Here is a 23,826-nt window from a genome sequence, read left to right on the forward strand (position 1 = left end):
GGTATAAGAAGAGAATCCTCAACTCTCTGCCTTTGGCCCTAACATCCAACTGATGACCATCTAACATTTCAAACCTCCTCTCCCCTTGCCCTCTCTTATCTCCTTATTTATCTCTTGAGTAGATAGAGAGATAAATTGCTTTCCTGTAATTCTACAGGAATTATTCTGTGTAATTCCTCACAGTTCTGCCTCCAGGCTCTCATCCATCCTGCTCATGGCTCCCAGGGTGATCCTTCTAAAACTCTACTGCTTACAACCCCTCCAAGGGTCCCTGCTGCTATAGCATAAGGTCCAAACTCCTGACTCTCTGTACCACACCCTCCAAGATTCATCCCTGCCAACTCCCCAGCCTTATCTCTCACCATACATTATAGACCAGATGTTTGTGTCCCCTTGAAAGCCACATGTTGAAAACCTAAAGCCCAAGGTGATGACATGAGGAGGCTGGCCTTGAGGAAGTGATTAGGTCCTGAGGCTGGAGCCCTTGTGATAGGGATTAGTGTCTATAGAGACCCCAGAGAGCTCCCTCATCTGTTCTATCAGGTGAGCACACAGCAAGATGTTGGCAGCCTGCAATATGGCTCAGCAGTAAAGAACCCACCTGCCAATGCAGGAGACACAGGTTTGATGCCCAGGTCAGGAAGATCCCCTGGAGAAGAGAATGGCAACCCACCCCAGTAATCTTGCCTGGAGAATCCCATAGACAGAGGAGCTTGGCAGGCTATAGTCCACGGGGGTCTCAAAGAGCCAGACACAACTTAGCAACTAAACAACAACAAACAATATGGAAGAGGGGTCTCGCCAGAACCTGATCTTGATTTCAGACTTCCAGCCTCTAGGACCATGAGAAACAAGTGTCTGTGGGGCCAGCCAGTCTGTGGTGCTTTGTTCTAAGCCTGAGCTGACTACGACACCGGACCTGTTGCACCGGCATCCAACCTCCTGCTCCCAGATGCTGACTGTGCTCAGGCCGCACCTTTTGCCTGGAATGTAAGGACCCCCCAAAGTCCACCCAAAATTACAGCTCACCTTCTGCCCCACTGACTGCCACCTCCTCTGTGGAGCCCCTCCTGATACACCCTGGTATAACCAACCATCTCTCCTGGTCTACACTTTACATATTTCAGCCCCACCATTTTTTATACTTACTTATTTGTGCACATGTTTGCTCAGCCAGACTGTAGGCTCCTTAAAGGCATAGACCTCATCACGTTTCCCTTTCTACAACCTGGTGCACAGTAGGCACGATGCAAGCACTGGCTGGCTGAACAAACGACAAGCCTGATCACGTCTGGCAAAGTACAGAGCACTATACAAACACAAGGTAAGGAATTACTGCTTTTCTTGGCTAGATGTCAACCCATATGGATTCAGTGACCTTGCCCTCTGCCAGGATGGGGTGTGAACTGGTCCAAAGGTCGGGGTGCCTCAGTCTGGGAAACGTTGAGCACAGGCCGTGAAGGCCCTTGCTCAACACAAAGACTCAGTTACCCGGGTCACCAAGTGTCAACATGCCTCTTGCCAAATGACTCATGACCAGGAGAGGACTGAAGGGGGAGGAGGAACAGAGGGTGCGCTGGAGGAGATGCAACAAGGAGGCAGGAGAAGGCAGGTCCCCCCCCATCATTGCTGGTGCTGGCCCAGCCTCTCCTCTCCAGACCCATGGCCGATGCTCCCTGAAGGACAGTGGGACACAGAAACTGTTCAGGGCCTGGCCTGGAAGCCAAGCGCAGATGGCCGGAGGGCACAGCCAACTCCAGAAGGCACAGAGAGGGTCTGCTTTAACACATCCTGTGCCTGCCCTCCCCGCCCCGGGCCAGAGATATGCCACTGGTTGGGTTTCCTACTGCCCTACATCTGGGCCCAGAACTGGGATGGGTGATGCCAGCTGCCTGGCAGGTTCAGGCTGCCAGTTCCAAGCCTCCGGTGGGCTGGCCACAACAAAGCATCTGTCTGTGGGGCAGCCACCTTCCCTATGCTTCATCTGTTCCTTCACTCCTAGCAGGGGCCTCTCCACTGTACTTCTCTGAGAATTCTAAATCCATCCTCCTTGGAAGCTCACAGTGAAACCATCTCTTCCCTGAAGGTTTCGGAAGTCTCTCGACTCCAGAACCAGCAGAACATTTTAGCTGCATCTCCTCTGCGTGTGCCCTTCCGCTATAATGTAACTTTCCTCTCTGCCCATTTCTGGTTGATCTTTGCACCCAGCGAGAGCAAGACCTGGTGTTCAGTGAGTGGAAGGATGCATAGAGGAATGCTCACGTTCACTCATGCAGAGTGTAGAGCCTGGTGAAGTTTCTCCATCTCTAAAAAATAGTTCATGCAGAATTTATAAACAAACTGTAGCATATTTATACAATGGAATACTACTCAGAAATAAACAACACAGATGAATCTCTCAGAACTTATAATTGTGCAGAAGAAGCCTGATATCAACAAGTACAGGCTGTATGATTTCAGTTATATGTCATTCTAAACAAGAGCAAAATTATTACCTGTATTAATAGAAACTAAGCAATCATTGCCTGGGGTGGGGTTGGGGAAGGGACCAATAGGCAAAGGACCTGAGGGAATTTTCTGGGGTGATAGAAATGTTCTTTGTCTTTACTGGGCTGTTGGTTACATGGGTATCTACATTTGCCAAATTCATCAAATTACACACTTAAGATCTAGGAATTATATAAAAATATATCTAAAAACAATAAATATATTCCTCTTTTAAAGGAAGCAATTATGACTCCAGGGAACTAATGAAGATCAAATTAGAGGGGACATCACTGCAGATGGTGATTGCAGCCATGAAATTAAAAGACACTTACTCCTTGGAAGGCAAGTTATGACCAACCCAGACAGCATACTAAAAAGCAGAGACATTACTTTGCCAACAAAGGTCCGTCTAGTCGAGGCTATGGTTTTTCCAGTAGTCATGTATGGATGTGAGAGTTGGACGGTGAAGAAAGCTGAGCACCGAAGAATTGATGCTTTTGAACTGTGGTGTTGGAGAAGACTCTTGAGAGTTCCTTGGACTGCAAGGAGATCCAACCAGTCCATCCTAAAGGAGATCAGTCTTGGGTGTTCATTGGAAGGACTGATGTTGAAGCTGAAACTCCAATACTTTGGCCACCTCATGCAAAGAGTTGACTCATTTGAAAAGACCCTGATGCTGGGAAGGATTGGGGGCAGGAGAATGGGACGACAGAGGATGAGATGGCTGGATGGCATAACCGACTTAATGGACATGAGTTTGAGTAAACTCTGGGAGTTGGAGATGGACAGGGAGGCCTGGCGTGCTGCAATTCATGGGGTCGCAAAGAGTTGCACACGACTGAGCAACTGAACTGAACTGAACTGAGTCATTGAAGTGGTGGTGTTTGAAATAATTTCCAACATACAGAAGACCAAAAAGCTTCCTGGAGCTAGCAATGGCTCCTCCTAGTGAGGGTCACAGTCCAATCACTAAGTTCTGTCCATGAAAAAAGGCTTCTTTGTCTTATATTTGCTCTTTGATTCATATGAAGGTCCATTTTCCTGTCTGTGAATATCTAATGGGAAATACACCAGAGACTCCAGGCTTCCAGTTTCTTCACCCTCTGCCCTGTGTGTTGAGACCATACTAGGTCCAAGACAGAGACAGGCTGCTCCTGAGCCTGCTCTCAAAGGATCCCAGTGGATCCCAGCCCTGTCACATGTCAAGAAGCCAGGGGCTACCAGGAAGCATTGGGTACTACCTCCTGAATTTCCACTAGCAGAGGGGTCTTTCTGTGAAAACACCCTGTCCTATGAGAGAGGGGAGTTCCTCTTTCAAGAAGAACTCCTGCTTTTTCAAAGAAAGTGATCCTGGCACAGCCCTGGGCTCAACACACAGGCTGGCCCTGGCCTCATCAGTCTGAGTGACTCATCCCATCCTGGACAGCAGCGCTTCCAAGAAGCCCTGCCCTTGGAGCCCGGGGTTCTGGATGTAGAGATGGAGAACTCGATGCTTCCTCTGTAGTGGAACTTTCCAGATACGTGGACCCCTCCCCTCCTGCCTACCTAGCTGGTCAAAGAGTAAAGGGCACCCAAAAAGGACACACCCTAGGGGGTGGAGGATGGGAGAGAGGAAGACATGCAAGTGACTGCTTCAGCCCTCAGAGAGGAAGCCTCAAGACCAGGTTGGGAAGAACTCTTATAAATCACACTCAAAAGAGGACAATTGTGGGAATACAAAATGGTACAGCTTGGTCATTCCTCAAAAGATTAAAAACAGAATTACCATATGATCCAGCAACTTTACTTCTGGGTATATACACAAAAGAATTGAAAAAAGGTCTAGAAGAGATATGTGTACACTTATGATCATAGCAACAATATTCACAATAGCAAAAAGGCAGAAGCAACCCAAGTGTCTATTGATGGATGGATAAAGAAAATGTAAGATATATATACAGTGGGATATTATTCAGCCTTATAAAAAGGAAATCTTGCCATATGCAATGACATGGATGAACCTTAACGATATTATGATAAATGAAACAAAAGCCAGTCACAGAAGACAAAGTCTGCATGATTCCACTTCTACAAGGTACCTAGAGTAGTCAAATCAGAGACAAGTAGAATGGGGACTGCAAGGGGTTGGGGGACGGGAATGGAAAGCTGTTTACTGGATGTAGAGTTTCAATTTTGCAAGATAAAGTGTTCTGGAGATTGGTTGCACAACATGAATGTACTTAACACTACTGTACACTTAAAAATGGTTAAGATAATAAATTTTACGTGTATTTTACTGTAGCTGAAAGAATTTTCAATGGTTAAGACACTAAATTTTATATTTTACCAATTGAAAAAATTTAAGAAAAGAAGAGCAGACAATTTGACTCATATCAAAGTTTCTGAAAAGTGCATATACTTTGACTTCACTCTACTTCTAGAAATTCATCCCTATAAAAAAAGTATGCAAAAAAATTAATAATTTAGCTTTAAATATATCCAGTACAGCATTGTTATAATGGCAAAAATAAAAAAGGGAGAGAGAGACTTAACCTACAGGTTCAATAATAGGAGATAAGTTTGCTAAACTGCAATAGATTCTTGCAATGAAATGCTATAATGTTACTTTAATGTACATGTATACTAGAAAATAGTTCAGAAAATATTAACTTCAAAAAACAAGTTACAAAATACATGATTGTATGAACTTACTTTTCTTTAAAACATATAAACCTACAGGAATAAAAGACTGGAAGAATATACCCCAAAATATTTACAAGAGATCTAAGTCTCAGTTTCCCCAAACACAAAATAAGGTCGCTACCAGTGCCCACCTCATAGCTTGGCTGTGAACATTAAATTTGATGATATTATAAAGAACAGAGCATGTACTCTCAGAAAACGTTTCAAGTAATGCTCAAAATGATCTCTTAGGTAGGGGTTTAGCCCTTCCTTCGAATGACAGACGAGAAATCTAACTCAGGGAGAAGAGATTCCCTCCAACACCTCTCCACTCTAAGTGCCAGCCAGACCCAGGTATTCCAGCTTCAATACCACCCGTCCTCTCAGCCCAGACTCCACACATCTTTCCTTACTTAACCTCGATGACCCACCAGGGGTTCCCAAATCTCAGGCTTCTGGCCACCCGTGGGGGTCTGCCTTTCACATGTGTATCTAATGGCTGAATTACAGCTGTCTACCCTGGCACAGTTGGGCCATAGTATCGGTGCTGCTTTCTCAAATGCACCCCTCAGTTCCCTGCCCACATTTCACACCCCCACCAACTACTCTCGGGGGTGGCCTCCAGCGATGGAGGAATGGGCCACCAGGAGACAATGCGGGGAGACCACACCAACTCCACCTCCAGCCCCACAGTCTCCCTTCTGTGAGTCCGCCCACTTTCCTGTCCGGTTTTGTATCTCTCAACCCAGGCAGGACCTCAGTGAAGGCTTGGTGAGCACACAATGAACACGCCAGCCCCTTGCAAGATGCCCAGACTGCTCATTCGTCTCCATCTGCAGGCCAGCCTCTCACTCCAGGGCTCATAGTCTGGGGCCAGGGCTGACCCGTTTCCCCACAAGGCAGATGGCCCACGCCCCTTTGAGAAGGAAGCCAAAATAAACAGCTAATTCCTGCCATACCAGGACTAAAAAAACTCCCCAAACCAAATATCCCACCATATCCCGCCCTAGGAGCTGCCTGGCGTTCTTTCATATTTTCAAAGTTTTACTAAACCCATAAAATTGTATTCTTGCCTGGAAAAAAAATCCCATGGATTGAGAAGCCTAGCAGGCTACAGTCTTTGGGACCCTACCGAACGATTGAGCACGCACACATAAGTGGTTAATTTTTTTAAAAAGGGCATGTGTGCATAAGCTTGAACTTACACACACACACACACAAACACACAAATAAACCCATAAAATCCCAGGAGAGAGTAGAAGAGCTGGTGGTTTCAGAGACTGAATGAACAGAAAAAAAAATCTTTAGGGGTGAGGAAAAGATAATTCTCACAGCTACTTAATGTTTTTTACATTTTCACTTTTAAATTTTCACAGCACTTTCACAATTTAGCATCATACTGCAGTATTTTGGGTGAACCAGGGCTATCTTCTCCCTCCACGGCCAGGCCATCCTTTTATTAGCCAGCCAGCAGATAAACCTCCCAGAGTAGCCTCCCTGGTGCTGGGCTGCGAACAAGAGGCAAAGGGATAGGCTTGGCTAAAGCACAAGGCACCTCTGGCTTTCAAGGGGCCCACAAGCCCCAAACTAGGCAGCAATGACTACGTCTGTAGGGCTTAGGGCAGGACACAGGCCGCAGAAATGGGGAGTCATTCCCTACATCATTACCACACTGAGCAAGGGCCAGAGAAATGGAAGCAACACAAGCTGGAGGAGAGAAGGAAGCTATTTTCCAAAGAACTGCTAAGAGGTAGACAGCGACATTGGGGTTTTGGGGGCTGAACTGGGTAAGGTTCAAGATGTCAAAAGAACAGGTCTTGAAGCATCATGCGTGTCCATGAGAGCTGGGGATACCTTTAGAACTCAGATCAACAGAAAGGAGGATAGTTTGTCGCGTGGATCCACAATGGTGTTGCCTAGACTACTCCAGATGGACCCAGAGAGCGTGCTGGCCAACAGATGAGCCCAATTTTACAGGAAACAGGCTGTGCCACACCTCATGGTATGGCTACCTAAGGCCAAAGTTCTGGAACACCAGCAAAAGGGATACCACAAGCCTTCCTGCCAGTCTCTCCATGCCCCCTCATTTCCAAGTCCCTCCCACACACTCTCTTAGTTCCAGAAAGGTATGACTATACCCTACTCCAAATAAGTCACTTCCATTTCCCTGGGGCCTCCCTCTGGATTCTTCCTTTACCTGGAAGGCACCTCTTCCATCCATCTGCAGCTGATCCATCCTAAAGTTCAGCCTCACCTGCCAGCTCACCTGGGAAGCCCCCACAACTTGCTTGTTCTCACTCAGTTCCCTCTCTGGAACAGAGTGGGTCAAACAAGTTCTCCCTGGGCATCAGTGATTCTCCTACTTGGAGATGGGCAGCTGAGGAGCTGTAGCCCCCAAGGGGATTCAAAGACCAACCCCCCCCCGCCGCCCCCGCCAAGATGTCAAGGCAGAGTAGCCCACAGAACTGGGGGCAGCCACGTGGCCAGGACACCATGACCAGGCAGCAAGTCTGGCATCCTGCCCAGCAGGCCGTGGGAGTAAGCTACAGACCAGCCACCACTGGGTGTTCCCGTTTCCTGCTTTTCCCAAATGGTGGACTTCACTGACACTACGGCCTACCGATGCAGAGACGGGGCTGGAAAGAGTGGCACTAGGTGGCTTATGCCTCATCAGCGCTGGGATGGCCACTGAATGCTGCGGGCCTCCTCCAGGGCAGCTCCTTCTCCCCGGGTATAGCACACCAGCGGCGGGCTTTGCTCACCTACCTGCCACTCCTCTGAGAGGTTGTCCATCATGGCACCCCCAGCAGGCACTTGCTGAATCAACTGCTGGCAAATTTTACTCTCTCCAGGAGGAGCTGGGCCAGGGGCACAATGACAAGACACCAGACCCCTGGCAGGAGAAGCAAACTGACCTCTAACTGGGGAGACTGGATCAAGGTCCAAATGAACTTGACAGAGGGAGAGAATGCAGTAGTCTGCAGCTACAATCAGGCAGATCTCCTGGTGGAGGAGGCACCTGAACTGTGTCTGGAAGGAAGTGTTGGCGCTACCTACATGTAGAGGAACAAAAATGGGGTTGGTTGGTGAGGACAGTGGCCCAAGAAAAGGTGAAGGGACAGAACTTTTTAGATCATGTTGAGCATCAGGAGTGACCTCATTTATCAGAAACATGTGCTCTGGGAAGGGAAGGGAGAAGAGGGAGAGAAGATTGGGAATGTTGAAGAAATGACCCTCTATCCCCAAGGGGCTTCAAGTTTCGTAGGAAGACAGGCTGACAGCTACGGGCACATAGAATCAAACCAGCAGGGCTCTGCAAAGATGAGCAGTACTGAGGACAGGCCTTCTGAGAAGGGCCTCAACACCAGATTATTCTAGATTGTCTTTAATGCAAAGTAAATGGAAGATGTTTCCCCCAAACCAATCAGAATGGTATCAAAAGGAGGTATCTATTCATGCACCTCTATGTTCACAGCAGCACTATTCACAATAGCCAAGACACGGAAACAACATTAATGTCCATCACAGATGAATAGATAAAGAAGATGTGGAACATATATATTAATGTGATGGAATATTAGTCAGCCACGGGAGCTTAGGAGACAACCACTGGCCACCAGTCCAAGCTCTGCTACTCACAAGCTGCACAATCGTGGACAAGCCTCAGTTTCTGCATCCAAAGAGTGAGCATAAAAACTCCCTTCCATTCTAGAGATGAACAGAAGGTCAATCTACCAGCCAACAAATATTTATCAAATGAGAGTTCCAGGGAATTGTTTCTCAAACTGTAACACGTATACACATCAGCTGGGGATGCTGTTAAAAATGCAGATTCTGATTCAATACGTCTGGTGTGGGGCCTGAGTCTACACTTCCAATGAGCTCCTGGGTGGTGCATGTGATAATCCTGCCCCACCCCCACCCCATCATACTCTCAGGGTCCAGAGCAGGAGGGCCCACGCTTCACGTTTCTGGGTATACCACGAAGTCAGATAACCAGAGGAGCTTCGAAGAGGGAGGAGGGACCAACTGGGGGACTGTGACAGGCAGGGACACGGCCCTCAGCTCCATCCAGGGCCACCAGGGGACTTGGGAGCGGCTGGCCACAAGACAGGCCTATTTCTGTGTGGCAGACCCATCAACCTGGCAGCCAGGAGGAGCTGGAGGACCGGGGGAGAGACAGTCCTTCCTTAAAGCCAGAGGCTTTGACAGAGCCCAGCCCACCTCCCGGGGGCCCATGTGAGGCCCTAAAATCCAGTCCTCCGCTCCTGGCAGGATCAGGTCAGTCTGATCCCAGGTGTGATGTTGGGGAACAGTTCATTCAGACAGGGAAGTGAAGCTGTTTTATTTTTCTATCTTAGTGAAAAGTTTGTGGTTTTCATATTGTTTCTGATCAAATTTGACATAGACAAAAACTTTTTTTCCCTTAGAGGAGTTGAAGGGTCATATACCTTCCTGTTCCCCACTCCATGCAATATACACATATGTGCACATAAGGTTTCTTCATTTCAAGCAGAGAAACTCACAACCGCTTCAACTGCCCTCCCCCCCGCTCCCCCCCCCCCCACTTCAAGCTCCTGGGATGGTGTGTGAAGCCCTCCCTGAGAAATCAGAAAGAATCTTCTGTTCTCACCCATGTCCCTCCAACTTCAGAGCAAGGTCAAGTGCTGGTGAGTGACCTCCCAGAGGACACACTGCCGAGTCCCTCTGCTTTGAAGGGGAAAGCAGGTGAGTTAAGTGTGTTTTTATGTCTCTCATGAGTGAAGAGACCCAGAGCCTACTCTTGAGACACCCACACTTACAGCCTTGCTGAGCCTCCAGGCAGGGGGCTCAGGCCCCTCCCACTATGACACACAGCCTCACCCCCTTCCCTCCAGCCAGGTGGGCTGGAGAACCCAACTTCCTGCCCCCCCAGGAAGGGACCAGGTGGAACTACAGAGCAGACTCCAATGCAAGACGGTACAGAAGCTCAGCTATAACGGCTTGGCCAGGCAGAGTACTGGGGAACAGGCATGTCGGGCTTCTGCAGGAGGCCACCCAACGTCTGCTGACAGAGGCTGAAAAGAGGCAGCCTGGAGGGAGGGCATTCTGGATCACACACAAGCTAACTGATGTCCAAGTAAGTCGTTTCACTTCTGCCAGCCTTTTTCATCTGTTACCTGAGAACTGACCTACATCATTTCCATGATTCCTTTCAGTCTAGAATTCTGAGCCACACCATCACAGAATGTTTATGAGCTCTGGCTGCCTGGGTTCAAATCCTGATTCTGCCAATTCCAGGGACATCCACAAGGGTCCCTTCTCCTCTTTGCTTGTAACTTCTGGTCTAGAACATAGGAATGAAGAGAACACCTACTCAGGGGTTTACTGTGCAGACTGAAGGAGGGCACACCTGGCGTGGAGTGAGGGTTTAATAAATATATATTATTGTTTGTTGAACTCTGGGGCATGCTGCTGCCACCATTCTACTTACAGACTGAATGTTTGTGGGCCCCCAAGTTCATCCACTGTAGCTCTAACCTGAAATGGGACGGTATCTGGAGACGGTGTCTTTGGGAAGTAACTAGGGTTAGATGAGGTCATGAGGGTGGGGGCTTGATGATGGGATTAGAGGTTTTATAAGAAGGTGAAGAGAAGAGATCTCTCCAGGAGCCCATAGGGAGGAGAGGTCATGTGAGGACACAGCGAGAAGGCAGCCACCCACCACCCAAAGACTGAGCCCCCACCAGGTACCAACGCTGCTGGTACATGGATCTTGGACTTCACAGCCTCCAGAACTGTGACAAATTCCTATTATTTAAGCCACCCAGTCTATGACATTTTGTTGGGGCTTCCCAGGTGGCTCAGTGGTAAAGGATCTGCCTGTAATGCAGGAGACTCAAGAAACAATAGCTCGATCCCTGGTTCAGGAAGATCCCCAGGAGGAGGAAGAGGCAACCCACTCCAGTTATTCTTGCCTGGGAAATCCCATGGACAGAGGATCTTGGTGGGATACAGTCCATGGGGTCACAAAAAGGTCAGATATGACTGAGCATGAGTCAATGACATTTTGCTCTGGCAGCCTGGCAGACTAACACAAGCCCCATGCTCACAAATGGAGTCAGACCCAATGACGAGCCATCCCCACCCCCTACTCTCTGCATGGGGAGCCCTGCTGGATCCCCTAGACCCAGGAAAACCAACACCATGCACACTCTGGAGGCCTCGTGCAATCTCAAGCACACACAGGGTCAGGTGAACCTCAGCATGCCAAGCAGCAGGGTACAAGCACCGCAACAGGACAGAGAGGACAGGCAGAGAGGAGGCAGGCAAGCACAAGGCCGCGTGCAGTCAGCGGGGGCTGGGGAGCCAGCACAGCCAGATGATCGAGCAGCCCACGCCGGGGACACCGGCTTCTTACCTCCCCTGCAGCACCTCTGAACACCGGGCCTGTGTTCCCCCAAGAAGCTGGAGGCGTGCTGGAAAGAGTAGAAAGCAGGAGACAGGGAGCAGTAGGTACCGAGCCAGGTCTACAGGAAAAAGTGCCAGAAAGGAGCCCTGAGGAAGGGTGTTAGGTTCCGGGAGTTGGTGGCAGAAGTGGTTTCCAAATGCCAAATGAAGATCAACCCCCCAAGACCCCTCCAGCCTGTGCCAGGGGCGCAGAGAAGGGGACAAGAGAGCAATGGGAGAAGACCCCACACTGGACCATCTGAGATGGGCACCTGCCTCTCACAGCTCGGCACTGGGTCTGTCTGGGGTGAAATCTCAGCAGATTTCCCGGGAGGGCATTAACAGTCTCTCAATGGTGAAAGGGACCCAGGGACTCAGGGGTGGACAAACAGCTCTCAAAGGAGGCTATGCCCTGCTCACACTAGTCAGCCCTCTGGGACCCAAAGGAGACAGAAGACTGGGAGCGGGGAATCATAGTCCAAAGCCAACATAACAGGAGGTGGAGGTTCCAATCCTGGTTCCACCACAGATCTCTGGGTAACTCTGGGTGAGGTACCTTCCCTCTCTGGGCCTCAGTTTCCCTGTATATAAGATGGCAGAATGTCCCCGTCTATAATAGAAAAGAAGGTGACAAATACTCTACCAATACCAGGTACCAAATCCCCACAGGGCCACATGTGTTTCTAGACTCTGGGGGTTGGTTTGTGCTGGAATAAAGAGAAGACTGACCATCCAAGAATCCTGGCAACAGTCTGGACAGACAGGTTCCTGCGACCCTCACTGCCACCAAGAGCCACTGCTCAGGCTCTGTGACCCCAGGGTTCAAGGATCCAAGGAAGAAGGAGCTTGCAGTGCAAAGTCTGGGGTAGGCCTTTCACTACCATGTAACACCTGCAAGCTCAGGTCAAGGGCACTCTTTCCCCACATGGGCATCCACAACCCCCATCATGAAATTCCTACATTACTAAGCCCATGTGCCTAGCTCCCCACCAGAACACTACTCACCCTGGGAGGTGGCTCTGACCTGCCCATCACAGGATCCCAGCACCACCCTCCTGGGCCGCTCACAGCAGGAGAGCAGCAGATATCTGAGCAATTCCAGGTTTCTCTGCCATCAAGCACCTGACCTGTAGCCAACATCAATACTGGTGCCAGCCTGACAACAGGTGGCACACTTTTTAAGCCTTTTCCAACCTGGTTACACAACTGATTCCTCTTGTTCATGGTAACCCTGTGAAGGCAGGTTATTATGACCCTGTCTTATAGATAAATCAACTGAGGCCAAGAAAGGTGAAGAGCTATAAGCCCAAGGGCACACAGTTGGGTTACTATCTGTCAACAGAGCGAGGGCGGGTTACCCAAGTCTTCTGACCTGACACCCAGCCCACACCTGCGGTCAGCCAGCATGTGCTGGTGTAGCTGGTTACCCTGGCAACCACCTGGCCAGTCAGTGCTCCAGGGACATGGGGGTCAGAGCGCAATGACCTGGGCACAGTGAAGGGGAGCCCCGGCCGATGCCCACACCTACCTTTAATGACAAAGGCCTCTGCCAGCAGCCGCATCTGATACAGGGGCTTGTTCTCCATGGACATGTCATCAATGCCGGCCCGTGCATACATGCTGATGGCATCTCGATATGAGCCTTCCACGTAGTGCAGCTTGCCCAGGATCAGCATGGCCTCACACAGATACTGTGGCTGAAAGGACAAGGACCACATCATCGGGTTCCTGCCGCAAAGCCCCTGGCCCACCCCGACCAGGCACCCAGGGATGAATACTCCCCTCACTGAGTCATAACGGTTTACCTAAGACGCTGCTCAGAACACTCCTCCTCTTCCAGGAAGCCTTCCCACCCCTCAAGGACATGTGGCCAGCTCCTCTCTCTGTACACCTGTAGTCCCTGGCCTACCCTGTGGCTCTTGGTGATATCTTCACACGAGTCTCTAATCGTGTCGCGTGTGTGTGTGTGTCTTACGCCCCCAACTAGACTGCAAGTGGCTTACAGACGGTCCTGACTCCTCTCTCCTGAAGCTCCCAGAAGCTTCACCCAAGGCAGGCACTGGCACTCAGTTTAGGCACTTGCTCTTAACACAAGCAGGGAGTCAGAGATCCAACCAACTTTTGTGGGGCCTAAAGCTTATATAATTGTGGGTCCTCTACATATATGTGCATGCCTGCTAAGTCACTTCAGTCGTGTCTAACTCTTTGTGACCCTATGAACTGTAGCCCCCCAGTCTCCTCTGTCCATGGGATTCTCCAGGCAAGAATACTGGAGTGGATTGGCATGCCCTCCTCCAGGGGGTCTTCCCAACCCAGGGATCAAACCTGCATCTTTTACATCTCCTGCACTGGCAGGTGGGTTCTTCACCACTAGTGCCACCTGGAAAGCCCCATCTAGATAGACAGATAGATAGATAGATAGGTGCATATATGTATAAATATCTAACCAGGTGAAAGGCCTTGGAAAGAGTCCTGCAGGTGAGGGGCCTGAAGCCGAAACCCTCTCCCACAGCAGCAGGACCCCTGTGGGGAGACGGCCACAGCCACAACGTGGCCAGAAGACAGGAGAGTGAAGGCCTGTGAGGCCACCGCCCTTATCAGAATCAAGTGTCTGCACTCAAGCCTGTTTTCTTTCCCCTACTTGATCAAGTACTGCTTACATTCAAATCTCCGCCCCATATGAGCACTCTTGGGAACTCCCTCAGGACCCGAGCAGGTCTCGTCAGCCCTGCCTGAGAGTCCTGGCCTTAGACGTCGGTCCAGACTGCTCTAAAATCTCCCACCTTCTGAGGTTACTGTTTCTAGCCCTCTGCCTCCATGTCTGTGCTCAGCCAGCCCATCACCCCTTTGGCTAGGCTCTGGGAAGCAACCCCCACCACCACCACCACATAGCATAAGTTCTGTCCACGAAGCTCCCAGGAGATGCAGTCCTGGTCCCTACTTCTGGCCTCTGTTACCAACAGGAAGGTGTTGCCCTTGACCCCCTGTAGCGAGATCAGAGTCTGGGGTACTCATGATCCCAGGGGAAGCATCCACCACTCCTCACCACCTACTGCCCTCTCAGAAGCCAACAAAGGGAAGTGGAACACGGCGAAGCCAAAATCTCCTTCCTCACTGGTCCAATACACGATCTTCCTTTGCTGCTGCTCATACAATCCCCTACTAGAACAGTCTTCCCTTCTCCTCAGTCTATGCAGATCCTCCACTCTTCCTCGGGGCTTTGCTCAGGCCCACCTCCTCCTAGAAGCCTCCCTGGCTTACCAGAGAGCTCCCTTCTGCTGACCTCCCACAGTGTCTCTACCAAGTGGACCCACTGGGCCCCCTGCATGCCTGACCTGCTGACTACAGACCTGCTCAAAGGCTGAATTTTTCAAGGGGATTTGCTAGTCTCCCCCAATAGGTCACCTCTGCCCTGGGTCAGGGCCACAGATCACACACCTCCTAGAGGCACATTTCCTCCCTGCTCTGTCCTGGACTTCCCCAACGCTGAGGGTGAGATAATAACAGCCACCCATCACCTCCCGTCACAGCAAAGCCAAGAGCGTTAGTAGACGAAGTCCACAAAAGAGCTTTGAACTTTTCTTTAGAGAGAAGCTAGATAAACACAGGCCATGAGTAATTATTATTATTATTCCGTTCTCCTGTAAAAGGGGAAAAGGGCAGCTAAGCTCAGGACATGTTTCAGGGCGAGATGACAGGGTGTAGCTTGGAGTGGTTCCTGGTGGAACCAGGAACAGTTTACAACAGGGCTTCCACCAAGCTGGTGGAAAATTAAGGACGATGTGGTGAATGTTTTATAAAGTTAAAGTTATGCTAGTTAAAAAGCTGCCCTTAATTCTTAAGGGCATGATGCTTAATTCTTAAGCACATCTGTCTTCTGTTTTGATATTAAGATGTTTGTTCTTTTACGGACCGATAGTAATAGAAAATGGTATGGTTCTGCTGTTGTGCTTGGGGGCTTTGTGAATGTCCTTTCCTGGCAGAATGAAAAGTTGGCTATGCACTTTGGGACCTACGCCTTTGAATTTGAACCTGGCTTGTCAATTCAACAGTGTGGGAACTACAGAGCCTAGGCCCCATGGAAGTATGCTCTTCAAGAAGCCACTGGGTCTGGGGAATAGTGCCTAGACTGGATGGATCAGGCCTGTCACTGAGCCTTTTTGTGCCTCACCATTTCTGTTAATAAACAGGGAAGAGTGATCTCATGTGTACACTCAGGTAAGAGGAAGAAGAGATGAGGAAATACTTCACAGGTGCCAAATGAGATCTCTAAAAGCAGAAGCCGCAACATCACCACCCACATTAGTCCCAGTTTCTCAGTCATTATTTAATTTCTACTCCAGCACTTGGGACACAACACTGAAAAATGGCAGAAAACATGAGAACGTGAGAGCAGAGGCAGACAGGTTGTGTTCAAGACCTATGCTGTAGTCCTGGGCTGAGTGACTAACCTCTCCTAGGTCTCAGTTTCTTCATCTGGAAAATGGGAATACACAGTAAATACCACTGTAGAAGGTTACTGTTTGGCACCAACGAGATGGGGCAAAGCCTGGCACTCACTGGACACCAGAAGTCAGGACAAATGGCTCATTTTCACCAGCCTCCAAAGCACGGAGCTGTACATGATCTCAGAGGTGACTGAGGGCAGAAGGTTCCAAACTACCCCGAGGAGGTGCCCCAGGACCCACCTCTCCTCCTCACCCCATGAGAACGCCTCAGAATGCATGGGAATCCACCTTGGATTTCATCTGCTGCCAAGAAATATCACACCCCAGTCACATCTTTGCCTTTGGGGTAAGATAGAGAATCCCACAAACTACTTTTAATATTTTATTTTGCCTGATCAACATGGAGTTTTTAGCCTTGGTCCATGTAACAGTGAATTTCTCAATATTATCAGTGCCTATCTATGTCTCTGGTTAATAAAGCATGGTAAAATCTGTACTGAATAAATCTGATATGGTAGATAAAGCAGTTTTCACAATAATACATGCGGATACTATTCGGCCTTTGGCCACCTGATGCGAAGAGCTGACTCATTTGAAAAGACCCTGATGCTGGGAAAGATTGAGGGCAGGAGGAGAAGGGGATGACAGAGGATGAGATGGTTGGATGGCATCACCAACTCAATGGACATGGGTTTGGGTGGACTCCGGGAGTTGGTGATGGACAGGGAGGCCTGGCGTGCTGTAGTTCATGGGGTCACAAAGAGTCGGACACAACTGAGCGACTGAACTGAACTGAACTGATACTATTCGGCAAATACAAAGAATGAGGTATTGGCATGGAGACAGCATCAAGTGAAAGTTTTCGGTGCAAAAGAGCAACTGGACAAGTAAGAACCCTATAACGCTAAGAAAAGAAAGCTCCATACATGCGTACATGTGGCTGTTAACATAGAGAAGCATATGGAACTCACAGCAAGTGATGACCAGAGCTCAACTCGGGATGGGAGTGGGCATGGGGGTAGGAGTGGAAACAAGGACTTATTATTCAAACTAGTTTTTTATTTTAGTGAACTTTTTTTTTTACAATAAGCCTGAGTCATTTTTATTTTTAAAAAGAAATTTTTAATATATAATTAAAAAGTCTACCGGAAAGAAAAAAAATTTTAAGGGTCTCGATGGGAAAAACTTGAGACCTACCAGTCAAGTTCAGCCATTCTGATGGGCAGATGAGAAACTGGAAGGCCTGGAAGATCAGGGGACAGGCTCAGGGTCAAGTGGCTATTTTAATCCAGGACAAAACCTCCCAGGGCTACAGTAATCCCTGTCAAGGAGTCTGAAGGCAGTAACCTTCAATTCCCAGGACAGTCTCCCCACACCGCTTACAGAAAAAACACCCACTTCCTGGCCTGGTACTTCACTCCCAACTCTCTGGCCACAATGTCCCTTTACACCTAATTAAAGCCATTCCCTGATGCTCCTGCTAATTGACATACTTTAAGGAAATCCTTCTAAGAGGAACTTTTGGATTATACACTGCTTCCGTAGCTTAGAATGTCCTGTTCTATCTGTGTAAGTCCATATCCTGACCCCTTTCAAGGTCCAGCCCCCAAATGCATCCAATTTCAGAACTACCATCAGCCTGAGTTTGACTGCCCTGGCTCACCCCAGGGACTGTCCCCTTAAGACTTGCCTCCCCTTGTAAGCTACTCCAGTGGCATGTATCACAGTCCACCTTGAACAATTTTTTAATAAGACTATCTTCTCAGTAGCCCTGCAGCCTCCCTGAGGGCAGGGTCCACACCAGACTTGTGCTTATTGCCCTTGAAGTACATAACACAATGCCTTGCACATAGTGGGTTGCGATACAATATTTAAGTCAGGACATATACTACTTTGGAATATCTCTTGAAAAATTACTTCCTCTTTGGGTCTCTAATGACATACCAATACTTCTATTACAGCTCAGTATACACTGGAATTGAGAACAGTCTCAAACCTAAATAAAGTGCATGAGAATCACCAAGAGAGCTTTCTTAAATGCAGATTCTGAATCAGATTTTGCATTTTTTCTCTTATATTTATGTTTGTTTATGTGGTTATTTTGGGTCTTTGTTGCAGCATGTGGGATCTTTAGTTGCAGCATGCAAACTCTTAGTTGTGGCATGTGGAATCTAGTTTCCCGACCAGGGATCAAACTTGGGCCCCTGCATTGGGGGTGCAGAGTCAGCCATTGGATCACCAGGGACGTCCCCAGATTTTGCATTCTTAACAGCTCCCAGATAATATCCATACTACAGGTGGGTGGACCATGCTTCGAGCAGTAAAGGTCTAAAGAAAGCTGAGACTGTACCTCTCCCTCTATATCACTCCTCAATGCCTTGCATTCAGTAGGTGCTCAATAAATGCACGTGGACTCAAACTGGATTGCCATGTTATGGAGTGCCTCCATTGCTAGACAATAGCATATTTGCCTGTTTCCAACTAGATGGTAGGCTTACTAGGTTTTATTTCCCTGAGACCCTCGAAGAGGCCAAATGATCAGGGACAAACTGGGTCAACCAAACACTGTGTAATAGAAATATACAACCTGGGCCACAAGTGTAATTTAGGTTTTTCTAGTAAAAATTTCTAGTCACATTAAAAAAGGTAAAAACAGGGAAAATTAATTTTAATAATATATTTTATTTAATACATTCAAACTATTATCATCTAAGTATGTAATCAATATAAAGAATTAATGATCTTTTCTATTCCATGTTTTGTACTGTCTTCAAAACTCAGTGTGTGTTTTACACTCACAGCATGTCTCAATCTGGATGAGCCTTGTGGCAGTGGCTACTGTACTGAACAGCGCAAGGCTGACCCTTAAGAGATACATGCTTCTCCAGCAACCAAATGACCCCAGTAAGACTGGACCGCAGACAGGAGGGAGGAGAGAGGAGAGACAGCCCCAGGCTTGGTGGGTAGAGGGGAGAATAGCTTACCGGCAGCTTCCCGTGGTTAAGGATGCAGCTCAGGTAGTTTCTGGCTTCATTCATTTTCGGCTCATTCTTCTCCAGCAGAGGGATGGAGTCTTTTATCTTGGCATGGTTTCCCTTCAAACACTGCTCTAGGAGGGCCTCGGCCAGGAGCAATTTCCCCAAGTCATCTGGAAAGCAGGGCAGGAGTCAGAGTCGGTACATGAGGGCAGCAGTCCCCTTAACAGGGCGAGTGTGAAGACTGTACGCACCCAACCACTTCCACCCCAGGCACATGAATGGTCCAGGTGTAAGAAAATAAAGACAGATTCCACAAACTTAACCAGGCTTTAAAGAGAAAACACAGACATTCTACCACTGTCACAGCACAAACTGCCCCCTTTGGTTTAATTTCTGCAGTGTAGTGGTTGAGGAGGTGGAGTTCCCAGGACTTGGAACAAATTCCGGAATTTCAGAATTTAAAATGACAAAATCATATCCGTGCTCCACAGTGATAAGTTCTTACACCAAGAAGGAACATTTCCCAAACAACTGAAGAGGAAAAATAAGCAAGGTGACTTACACATTTTAGGAGTTTAGTGCTCCTAACTTCCATGTAACCAGAATTGTTTATCTCTGTTTTTAAGGTATTTGAACATGACTCTGGGATAACCCGGGCTTCCTCAGTGGCTCAGTGGTGAGGAATCCTCCTGCAATGCAGGAGACGTAGGAGATGGGTCAGGAAGATCCCCTGGAGGGGGGCATGGCAACCCACTCCAGGAAAAATCCCATGGACAGAGGAGCCTGGTGGGTTACAGTCCATGGTGTCACAAAGAGTCGGAGACAACTGAAGCGACTGATCATGGCACAGCACTGGGATAATCTAACAGCCAAGCAGAGTTAAGGCGGGAAGCAGATTTACTGGTGTAGCAAGGCAAATCCTTGAAAATCTTCAGTACTTGGCTCTTTCTGGAGTTCTCTCACATACGTTAGCTTGTCTACAGACCTCACTACTTGGCTAGTGATTTTATACTGCTTGGTTTAATTTGCCGTCTTCCCAACAGCACTGAAAACTCCAGTCTTGGGGCCACCACATTCCTGCTACTTACAGCAGGGGCAACCTGGGTGGGGTGGGATCCAGGTGCTCAGGGTGCAGGGTTTGAGGCTGAGGGTGATTTAGGAATAGCGTCAGGTGGCTCTGCTTGGTGTGACTGGCTCATGGCCCATTCCCCTCGAACAGAGCAAGGATCACTGAATACAGGCGCCCAACAAATATTAGCTGCTGAGTGAAACAGATCCTTTCCAATCCCCCATGAGGATGCCATGGGGCTTAGGGACTTCCATGCGGATCCAAAATACCTCCAGGAAGGTAAGCTCAGTCCCGCCTCCTCTAGAGCTCTTCCTGCTGCCAGGATGGCATTCTCAGACCTACTCAGAATGCCACTCACTCCTTACTCTCAGGACCACTGCAGTTTGCTCACAACTGAAAGCCACAGGTACACAATTGCCTGTCCCTGAGTAAGAGTCTTTCTCTGTAAGGGAGATGCCCTGTGGAGAGCACCCTGGAAGTCCAGACCCAAGAAAACTGTCACAGGACATGTCCCCTCTGAGTATGCCACAGCCTACAAGCCCATTCTTTGCTACCGACCTCATGGTTTCTAAAATTAACATTTGGACGAAATGTGCAAAAACGATGGCTCAAACTATCATCCATTGCTGGTGGGGCAAAAGTTGGTGCAACCTCTATAAAGTACAATTTGGTGACATATGTTAAAATTATTCCTTGCACATTCCATTGACTCAGCAATCCCATGCCTACAGACATCCTCAAACGTGTAAAACGACTGACATATAAGGCCATTCCTGCAGTGATGTTTATAATAGCAGAAAACTAGAGACAACTTTTATGTCCATAAAGAGGAGTCTGATTAAATAAAGCATGACACATTCACTAAAAGGGACACCGTACTACCATATAAAGAAATTAGGAAGTTCTGTATGGGTCGCCATGAAATGAACTTCAAGATACACTGATCAGAAAGTGGAGCACACACAGTGGGCCACTGTGCATTTATGCATAAAAATATACAAAAGAATAACATAAACATCTGCTAACTCTGCTGCTTTACGGGGAAGGGGCAGAAATGGAGGGAGGCTTTTCACTCTTTTGGTTACCTTTGGAAGATTGACCCATGTGAATATATTATCCAGTCAAAAATAAAATTTAAATCAACCCAAGAATAAAGGGAAATATCCTACGTTTCCAAAATCTCAGGCAGGAAGGGAAGTGAGCTGATTAGAAGTGGGTGCCTGAGCAGCATTTCTGAGCTGTGGGCCACCAGGCAAGTTGCTGTCCCCTTCTAATCTGTAAAACTTGAGGCAGAGTTAGGAACCTGCTACTTCACAGGGAGGAAACAGCAACCCATCCCAGTATTCTTGCCTGGAGAATTCCATGGACAGAGGAGCCTGGAGGGCTACAGTCCATGGGGTCGCAAAGACCTGGAGAAGACTGAGGGACTGAGCCTTCACGCACTTCCTGGGAACCGAAACCCTCCCCAGGCTCCGCCTCCTGCGCTGGTCCCGCCCCTCCGCTGTCAGGCTCACCTGCGCACACAGCTCCCACCCCTGAGGTCTGCAGCCGCTGGACCACCAGGTCCCGCCTTAGCCACTCAACTGCCCAGCCCAGAGCTCCCTAGAGCTTCTTGGCCCCTTTCCTTGCATGCCAAAAGAAACCAATTCCTTCCAGGCAAACCTCAATCTTGAAATACTCTCCAGGGCCCATACCTCTCCTCAAAATAATGGAAGTGTCCTGGGAACACATTCTGCTCAAAGTATGGTCTGTGGGCTGGGGCAGGTCTGTGCATGTTGGGGACCCAGTCCTGCGGGGTGAGTGCAGAAATTTATAAAGTATGTTTGGAAACGCTGATAATCATGTAACAGAATAATTGCTGAATCAAATACTGAATAATTGCTGAATCAAATACTAAATAATTGGGGGTGAGTGGGTATCAGTTTACGTATTTTAAGAAAGCATCAGAGCACAACAGATTGAGAATCTAAAAAGACAAATAAAACCCAAAATCCAGAACATAAAACTGAGCCTTCACCACAGATAGCTTGAGAAGCACTACTCTAAAACACAAGAGTGCCTTTTACTGCCAAAGGAGGGTTGATGTTTGCTGAGGGCTCATTGAATACCTGGTGGCTCAGCGGTAAAGAATGCCAATGAAGGAGACGCAGGAGATGCGGGTTTGATCCCTAGGTCAGGAAGATCCCCTGACCTAGTGGGAGGGCATGGCAACCCACTCCAGTATTCTTGACTGGAAAATCCCATGGACAGAGGAGCCTGATGGGTTACAGTCCATGGGGTCGCAAACAGTCGGACACGACTAAGCACGCATGCACGTACTGAGTATCAGGTACTTTATCATTTAGTATCATTTAATCTGCACAGCTCTGAAAGGTAGAAATTATACTCATTTTATAGATGACAATAGAGATGCAATACTGTTACGGTCACAACCCAACATAACGTAACATAGCCAAAGCACAGTCTGTCTTCCCCACATTCCATGCAGAGCAGAGCCTCTGATAGTCTGGAAATGAAGAACAGCTTAAGGAGCTGTAAACAGTAGGTTAAAAGCTAATTCCAAGGTCAGGAATAAGAACAGTTCTCACTGTTACACACTTGTGAGTTACAGATTATTTTATAAATTAACACTCCGGGTCCTTCTCCAGAACCCTTTGCCCTCCCTCTTCAATCCCCACTCAGTCTCTGTTTTTCCACTTAGCAGACACTCAACTGGATGTTGGGAATTTACTTTCTTTTCTTCCTTGTCCAACTCTCCTCCCTGCTCCACATTTTCCATCCCACTGTCCTCAAGTGGTCAGTCTATGGAACTGAAGGCTATTCTAGGTTTTCAGTTGTTAAATAAGGATATAGGTATATCGAGGCTTTCCTATCCTTCTCCAAAGGTAAAACAAATTGCTCTTTATCATTTTAGTGTCTGATATCTACTCCCTATCTCGGGTCGGGTCAAGTGTTCCAGCTTCTCCCTTCCCAGGGCATTAGAAAGGCCTTTCTCACAGACAGTGCCACAGACTCTGACAGCCTGGCTCTTGATTCTGGCAGCCCAGCCCAGCCCTCTGCCTTAGCAGAGGTGCAAAGGAAGCCCCTACTTAGTGGCCCCCAGTCTTCCCACCTTGTTTTGGAGGCCTCTGGGGCCAGCTTCCTTTCCATTCTTGCCCCTCTCCAGGCCTCTCAATGGGTGACAGGTCATAGGGACCCACTTCAAGGATACCAGCCTCCTCCCCAGAACCCATACTTTCAGGGAAGAGCTCACTTCTCTTCCACTTGTCAGTTCAGTCAGGAAAGCTGGGTCCAGCCAGCGGGCCAGGTGCTCAGATCAGCCCCTTCCCTCCTGGTCAAAAGGGGACACAGTGGTCTCGCAACTGCTCACTTCACAGAACTGCAAAGGGTGGGATCTTCCAACCACAGCAAGAGGAGGAAGAGGGCAAAACTCGTGACAGGCCACCTGCCTCAAACACACTCCCTCTAGCTTCAACTGAAAAAAAAGCTCAGAACAGTCGCCAGGTTTTTTTAATCACTAATTTAAAAGGGGGATAACTACAGATTAAGAGACTCAAGCTGAATGGAGAGTGTGGCAGGAGTGATTAAAGACAGTACAGTAAAAGAATATCAGAATTTAGGTGGTGGCAATATAGGTGTCTACTGCAAAATTCTTTCAAATTTGTATGTTTGAAATTTTCATAATAAAATGTCTTAGATAAAAGAGAGATTCAATCCATTAACAAATGCAATGTGTGGCCTTATTTGGATCCTG

General features: G+C 48.3%; 1 protein-coding gene across 2 annotated transcripts in view; it reads right to left on the reverse strand.

The window, feature by feature from the left end:
* Positions 1-23,826, reverse strand: part of TTC7A (tetratricopeptide repeat domain 7A) — a 119,647-nt gene that overhangs the window by 91,504 nt on the left and 4,317 nt on the right. For both annotated transcript variants that reach the window (XM_081595946.1, XM_081595948.1), the window contains exons 2-3: positions 19,010-19,173; positions 13,106-13,274 (exon numbers count right to left, since the gene is read on the reverse strand). In XM_081595946.1, the coding sequence (XP_081452072.1) occupies positions 13,106-13,274; positions 19,010-19,173 (333 nt within the window). The remainder of the gene's footprint in view (positions 1-13,105; positions 13,275-19,009; positions 19,174-23,826) is intronic.

The sequence above is a fragment of the Giraffa tippelskirchi genome, chromosome 4 (genome assembly GCF_054371585.1).
Source record: "Giraffa tippelskirchi isolate mGirTip1 chromosome 4, T2T-mGirTip1v1.2.pri, whole genome shotgun sequence".
In the NCBI taxonomy this organism is placed as follows: Eukaryota; Metazoa; Chordata; class Mammalia; order Artiodactyla; family Giraffidae; genus Giraffa; species Giraffa tippelskirchi.